The sequence below is a fragment of the Phoenix dactylifera genome, unplaced genomic scaffold (assembly GCF_009389715.1).
Source record: "Phoenix dactylifera cultivar Barhee BC4 unplaced genomic scaffold, palm_55x_up_171113_PBpolish2nd_filt_p 000331F, whole genome shotgun sequence".
Lineage (NCBI taxonomy): Eukaryota > Viridiplantae > Streptophyta > Magnoliopsida > Arecales > Arecaceae > Phoenix > Phoenix dactylifera.
This window is the reverse complement of record NW_024067794.1, coordinates 175,870-183,171: the sequence shown is the minus strand read 5'-3', so window position 1 is coordinate 183,171 and position 7,302 is coordinate 175,870. Positions and strand designations below refer to the sequence as shown.

The following is a 7,302-nucleotide window of genomic DNA, read 5'->3' as shown; positions in this document are numbered from 1 at the left end:
AGAGAAGGAAAGAGAGAGCTAGCAAGGGAGGGACGGAAAGAGAGAGGGCGGGACGCAGGTGAGGTGCCGACGGAGGCCAACAGAGATCGGCCTTGCTTTCTACGGTCGAGGTTGATGGCCAGCATCCTTCACCCTCCGTCGGCCCTCCCTTTCCCGCTTGCTCTTTCTTTCTCTTTTCCTCTCTCCTATGGTCCCTCTCTCGGTACAAGCTCGGCACGGCCCGTACCGAGTCATCTCGTCGGAAAATTAGTACGGTGCTTGGTACAAGTATAACCAAGAATAACACCCCAATGATCGGCAGACTTTGAGAATACAAAAATGTACTGGACACTAATAAAAAAACTTCTTGGACTATATTTTAATAAACTTTGGATCATTTTAAGATTTTCAATCAAGGTAAAGATATCATTCATAGTTACATTCCATTTTTGGCCCTCCAAAGGAAACCATTTCGTGGGAATGGTGTGCTTTGGCAAGCCCATGCCAGTCTATTGATGAAGATCGAAAGGTACAAGTGCATGGTAGGTAACAAGTGTAGAACGGTGCACTATGAAAAGTAGATCGACTGTGCCGGCCCAAGATCTACAACAAACACCATATAAAAAATAGAAAAAAAAAGTTGAAAGAAAACTAATTAAAAAAAATATTTAATTAAAAAAGTACCACAAAAGCTCTCTCTCATTTTTTACCAAGAAGAACAACTCTCACTCTTTCCTCTCTCTTTTCTCAGGCCACACTAAAGAAGACACCAAAGGTCCTTTCATATAAATGGAATATTTAATTCCTACTCAAATTTAAAAACCAACATCCACTAAAAGATAAGGTTTTAGAATAAAATCAGGAATAGAATTTTAAAGTCAATAAAATTAATGACCAACTAAGAAGTTTATTGCGCGCACCCCGAAAAAGATCTTTCCTTCTAGGTAGAAAAATACACAACTAAGAAAACACTTGTCTTAATATAGGTACATGATTATATATATATATATATATATATATATATATATATATATATATATATATATATATATATATATATATATATATATATATATATATATATATATATATATATATATATATATGTACAATTAGTCTGATGGATGTCTGGGTATGCTAATCATACAGTGTTCCAAACATGGGACAGGCCATTTTCAGCTGAGTATAAGCTCTGTAAGCTTCCTTGATTCAAATTTGGATGGACCTCTCTCTTTGGGTTGCTCTCAAACTTGGTGAGGTGGTTCAAGACAGCCCTAATAGCCTCCTTATCACAAGAAGCCATGTCTGGTAAGCCCCCCATAGGGGCTGAGATCTTGGTAGGCAGGCTTCTTTCAAGCAGAGGAATGGCAGGAACTATGGCATTTGGGCGGCAGGACGCCGGGCCTGGAGGAAGGTTGGAGAAGCAGGGCACTTGCCCATACCCTTCTAAGCTCGGCGGGGCTTGGTCGAAAGCGAGGTAGCTGTCCATGAGGGGAGGAAGGGAGGAAGAGCCTGTGTCCTCATGGCAAGTCTCTGCAATTGGCTTGGAGGCAATTCCTCTACTCTTACAGAATACTCTACACAAGACCCACTCTTTCTGTTTAAAGAGAAGATATAGAAACTCACTTAGTCACTAATCATGCAAGAAGACTGCAAAGGCATAGGAAGTTTGGAAGTTTATCCAAATCATATGAACAAAAACTTCGGTGCTAATTTGTGCATCGAAAAATAATTGAAGTCAATGATTAAAATGTGTAAATATATCATCACACAAGTGCATGCGAAAAGCAATGATTATTCGGATGAGGTAATGCATGACATGCAATATCAGTCAAGCATATACATATACATATATTTTTTCAATAATTTCAAGCACTGTATTACATACATTAGTGTTGATGGTATGAGGTGATAACAGTCTAAGTTATCATGAGATGTAACTTTCTTATAAATAGAACAATTAATTTTAGAATCTGAAGCAGTAGGAGAAACAAGCAATCTTTGGCAGGATATGGATGTGAGTACAAAGATTAATAGAAAATAACTACATCATGTAAACTGAATGATGGCAAAACCATTCAAACTATAACTTGGTAACGACAAATAACTTTTGTATTATGCTGAATGACAGACAAATACTGCATTTGATTAGGAAATCAGTAGCCGGCAAGGACAATGAAATCTAAAATAAAAAATAGCTTGAATACAAGGAAAGAGTCAAATAAACTTCCCATCTTTCCACAAAACACCTATTCTTAACTCTTGTTTAATCTCCTAATCAGCTGGTTTTGCACGCATGTTTAATCTCCTAATCATGAACTAATCCATAGATTACAGTTAGATAATATATAAAGTCAACTAAATGTAAATCCAGCTTGTTGAATTGTCACCCATACACTGCTGATACCCCCTTTGAACCTTCCTTTCACATCTTTTAGCTACTAAAAAAGTTGTCCATGCAAAACAACAAAACATTGTCCTTCAAAGATTAAATTTATCGAACTAATTGCTATGTTTGTAATATATAGATATATATATATATACACACACACATATACATATATATGTATATATCTTCCTTGTGCAACTAAAATTCCTCACTAGTGTACATTTTTCATACTGTAGAAAGAGAGCCAAGTCTTCTTGTTTGGAACATAAAAACCACATCAATGACCTAAGAGTAAATTAGACATTTCAGGACAACCATGGCAATACAAGGATTGACAGTCTTGCCTTGTGATTAAGGAAAATATTTACAAAGGCATACTTTACCTTGAAAGAAAACCTTGGTGGATTGCAGGGTCCTTCCATGCGAAATTCATGCATGATCCAGCCAGTCTTCCTCCCCTTTGGGGCTCTTCCTTGATAGAAGACCAGAGTCTTCCTCATTCCGACAAGAACTCCTCTCCGGCTTACTTGCCGATCTTTTCCGGTGGCCTTCCAATAACCCGACTGTGTTGCCCGATTAGTCCGCTGCCCGGTCGCATACTTTCGGTCCCGGTGGCTGAAGAAGTACCACTCCTTAGCACCCACACATGCCATCTCTGACCAAGAGAAGAAAAAAAAAATGGCAGGACTTTATTGCAATTCTCATTCAGCATGAAGCTAATCAACATTTTAGAGCAAGTTCAATCACTCTTAATAGCAAACCCTGAGATTCTTAGCCAACTTAAAATGAATCAAAAGTATAGACATAAAAATAAATAAATACGCATCAACTAAGATGCATCTATCATCTGAAAAGATCACAACATGATTGTTTTTTGTTTTATTTTTAAAGATCTTAGACCAAACCTTATTGGTCAGACCCCCCAAGACTTGACCTACAAAATGAGAGGTTATTACAAATTTGGCGGCATGGGATGAGAATTCATGACTTTATTGGAAGCAGTGTCCTCATCCATCCATGGTGGAGATCATTTATGGTGTCCATGCATGATGAATTAGGATGTTGACATAACCATGGTGTCAGCATCAACCTTGTAGTGGAAACTTCATTGGAATGTAATTAGTTTTCTTGGTTGGCTACCAAGATCTGGGTTGCAGTGGTCCTATTGGCTTATGGACAGGTGTTTGGTGGATCCTGTATTGCTTCATTATTAGCCCTTAACCCCCTGTCTCTCTCTGTCTCTTTACTATCTTTATCTCTGTGTGTGTGCAGTGTGGGGAGGGGCTTGATATTAAAACCCATCAACATCGGCCAAAAGGAAGAGAAATCATAAACTTCTACTTAGGCTACTTTTTTCCTTATTCAAGCCTACCACATGTATGGTGTCGTGGTGTTGTTGGTTATCACGTCAGTCTAACACACTGAAGGTCTCCGGTTCGAGTCCGGGCGACGCCATTAATTTTTTTTTTATATTAATTTCCTTTTAGTTCAATCTTCTGTTTCCACCCCCCTCTTTTTTTTATTTTTTATTAAGGTTTCTGGTGACCCTATAATGGCCAAAAGGATGCATTCCTTTACATCTTTTATTGCCTTAAGGGTGATCTTTCTTAAGGATTGGGACAGCCAGAAATATATATCTCTGAATTTGGCTGGCTATCATAAGCCAGGAACGAGACAAGTAAAGAGGTTGAGAAAGGACCAAACTCTTGGCCAGGGTATATTTTTCTGTTAGCAGAGGGGAGGATAAGGCCAAAAGGAGGAGAAGACGTGTCAAGCTTGTTCTCATTATAGACTTGGAAAAGAAAAACATTCTTTCTCTTACCCTAGAGTAGTAAGATTTCATGATGGAAAAGGATACAAAGGTTATAATGGCAATTAGAATTAGTGGGAGATTCTTGCTCTCATATTTCACTAGGGGCTCGTTTGGTTCGCGAGAAGCATTTTTTTCTTTTAGGAATATGATTTTTGGAAAACAGATTCCTAAAAAGAGGATGCCTGAAAAAATACTTTTAGCATATTTAGTTGATAATGGAAAAGTGACGGATTTTCATAGTACTTATGTTTGGTTGACCATCCATTTTTTTGAAAAAGTTATTTGTAATTCATATTATACCCTTAATAAAAATCAGGTCTTTAATGCCTCTTTAATGCTGAAGATTTTTTTTTGAAAAAAAATAAAAATAGAGTAATTTTCGACTCACGGAAAAGTAACTTTTCCATATTTCTTACGGAAAAGACTTTTTCATGAAACATGAAAATCATATTCTCATAGAAATATTACTTTTCCATCTCTCTCCTTTGAAAACTTCAATCAAACAAGAGACATCTCATTACTTTTCCATCAATTTCTTCTTTTTTTTTCTCGTGAACCAAACGAGCCCTAGGTGCTAAAGAGTGATAGGTTAAGACAAGGAATCACAAAGAAAAGCAAATATTAAGAGTGGTGCATGATAAGTATTACATGTTTTATTGATATCTAAGAAAAAAGAAGGATGATTACAAAACTTTCGATATTGGTTCCTTCGAAATGCTTGTTCATGGAATTTTAATGGTTTGGATTTCATTCACAACAAAAGTTTGCATGTCATACTGCCGAGGAAGAGATCCATGACTTTTCCATCTCATATATCAGCAATTAATTAATTAGAGTTAGAGAAGATTATAGTTAAGGACGGGTGCTTGCATAAAGAGAGATCTCCTTCATATCACATCATATCAATCAATCAAACGCTCATCATAACATCATTCAACAGGTTTCTCTTGCCCCACCAAAGAAAAAAAGATCTCATTCAAAGGTCCTTCCACAATTAAAAGCTATGGAGGCGCATATAATGAAGGAAAAAGAAGAACATAATTAAGACATTCCGAGAAGTACCCCCATCAAAATTTTAAACTTTCATCAAGTTAACATGATGGTGGTAGAAGTCTAAGATCAGCAAGAACAGGAGAACTTCAATATTATCTTATTTAACGAACAAAATGCGTCCAAGATGACATGAATCCAGCAACCTATATATGGTGCAACAAGGAAGTAAGCTGTTTTCTTTGAGCAAACAAAGATAGCTGTTTTGATGGCCTCACCAGGAAGATCCCATGGCTCGCACTTGTTGAGGTCAACGTCCATAAGCATCAGGCAACCGTAGAAGCTGTCATTTCCGCCGTCCACCGAGACCTTCTTGGCGAGGTAGTCGCACACAAGCTCCTCGTCCCGAGGGTGGAATCTGAACCCCGGAGGCAGCCTTGCCTCCATCATACTTAAGAAGCTCATGGTGAGAGAGAGAGAGAGAGATGGTGAAGGGAAGGGGAAGGGTTGTGATGGGACCGAAAGGAAGGTGATGAGATCCGAAGAGAGGAGGTGCTTAGATGGAGTATTAATAGGGGCTCAGCCTAAGTCAACAAAGCAAATAGAGAGGGGGGTTGGTATGCGGAGGTAAGTAGTATTCATCCTTTTTGAAGACAAATGTAAATGAAATTTATACAGTTGTATTTTATGTGCAAATAGATGGAAACCATCACTTTTTTTATAATATCTATATTTGTTCTAGATATGTCAAAAATTATATATATAATGAGGTAGATCAACAAATATTAATAAGTTAGCCTTTAAAACAAGCAGCATTTAGTCGGTCGATATAGTATTTTAAGTGAAATACATTATTGGAATGAAAAGGTGCCATCTTCATGTTATGTCAATATTTATATCCGTACCTATATCTAAAAGCAAATTGCCATAAAATATTGCATCCACGTACGCATATGGAATAAAAAAAAATTATATATTGTTATCTCATATCAGGCCAATTTTGGACATGAAATTAAATAGATATAGTCTTAATGCGTGCACGTGGCATGTTAAATATGCGATATTATTTTTAAAATGGAGCTACAAGATTTTCTATGCGAGAATTAATCTATTAATCCATGTTTTCCTATGAAATTTTGAGTCAATTATTACTTCATGTGTAAAATAAGTCAAGGTTCCTTTGTGGTCAATCCAATAAATGTATCAATCATGTTGATGTATTGTTGACTAAAAGCTAAAGGATAATTTATTATCATTAAGGCTAATTGTCAATTATTGTGTGAAATAAGCCAATAGGTCATCTATCGCTAGTATATAATGCATATCCATTTGGAAGCTTATACTGGAACACGATGAAGAAGAGATTTGAATGTAGAATTGCAACTATTGAAAAGCTATTAGTTTTAGAGGAAACATGCACCTCAAATGCTTAATTGTAGGGTGATGCAAATAATTTAGCAAGCTTTTGTTAGTGAATGGATCTTATCCACCTTGTTGCATCTATCTAAATGCATTGCTCTTGCTAAGAAAGCTCATATTCTTCCTAAGAAAGTTTGGTTCAAATATTTCAAGTCCATTTGACCGGCATTACCAATCAGTTCCTCAATGTATTGTAAATACTCATAGTATTGAATTGGTTGATGTAATTATTTCTTAGAGTTGAATGATTTACTGATTTTTCAAAAAGCTCAGAGTATACAACCCATCCGATCTGCAAGCCCATGGTGAAATGGGTCTACATTAATTGCTAAACCAAAATCAATAATAAGCCATCCAAATCAAAGATCAACAACGCTGATTTAATCTAAATACCTAAAACTGTTTAGAAATAAAAAATGTCATATCTTCGGGGAACTCCTACTATATATCACGTAGATGCAACAATGGATAGTATAGATTGTACTAAAATTCGTAATACCATCTCTAAATTCATATTTACTTTGTTATCCAATATCTTCACATATTAAAACCTGTATTAATAAATTTCAATCCTTAGTTTATCATAAAATATTGACACTAAAATATCATATCAAAACAAGAGATATTCTATCATACCGTACGATGAACGTCATCACTAGTGGTATGTGTATCAATAGGGCGAACTAACTTTGTTATTTCAGATTGCTTAAGA

The 7,302-nt window shown here is 36.3% G+C and overlaps 1 protein-coding gene and 1 non-coding gene across 2 annotated transcripts; one reads left to right on the top strand and one right to left on the bottom strand.

The window, feature by feature from the left end:
* Nucleotides 1-716: 716 nt before the first annotated feature.
* Nucleotides 717-5,773, bottom strand: LOC103719395 (NAC domain-containing protein 21/22-like). Its single transcript, XM_039118260.1, has 4 exons — nucleotides 5,450-5,773; nucleotides 2,752-3,023; nucleotides 1,076-1,576; nucleotides 717-975 (listed from the first exon to the last, which is right to left on the bottom strand). The coding sequence occupies exons 1-3, from the start codon at nucleotides 5,634-5,636 to the stop codon at nucleotides 1,121-1,123; spliced, it is 915 nt and encodes a 304-aa protein (XP_038974188.1). The 5' UTR covers nucleotides 5,637-5,773; the 3' UTR covers nucleotides 717-975; nucleotides 1,076-1,120.
* On the top strand, nucleotides 3,750-3,823 carry TRNAV-AAC. The gene has a single exon. It is a non-coding gene; the product is annotated as a tRNA-Val (tRNA).
* Nucleotides 5,774-7,302: the final 1,529 nt, after the last annotated feature.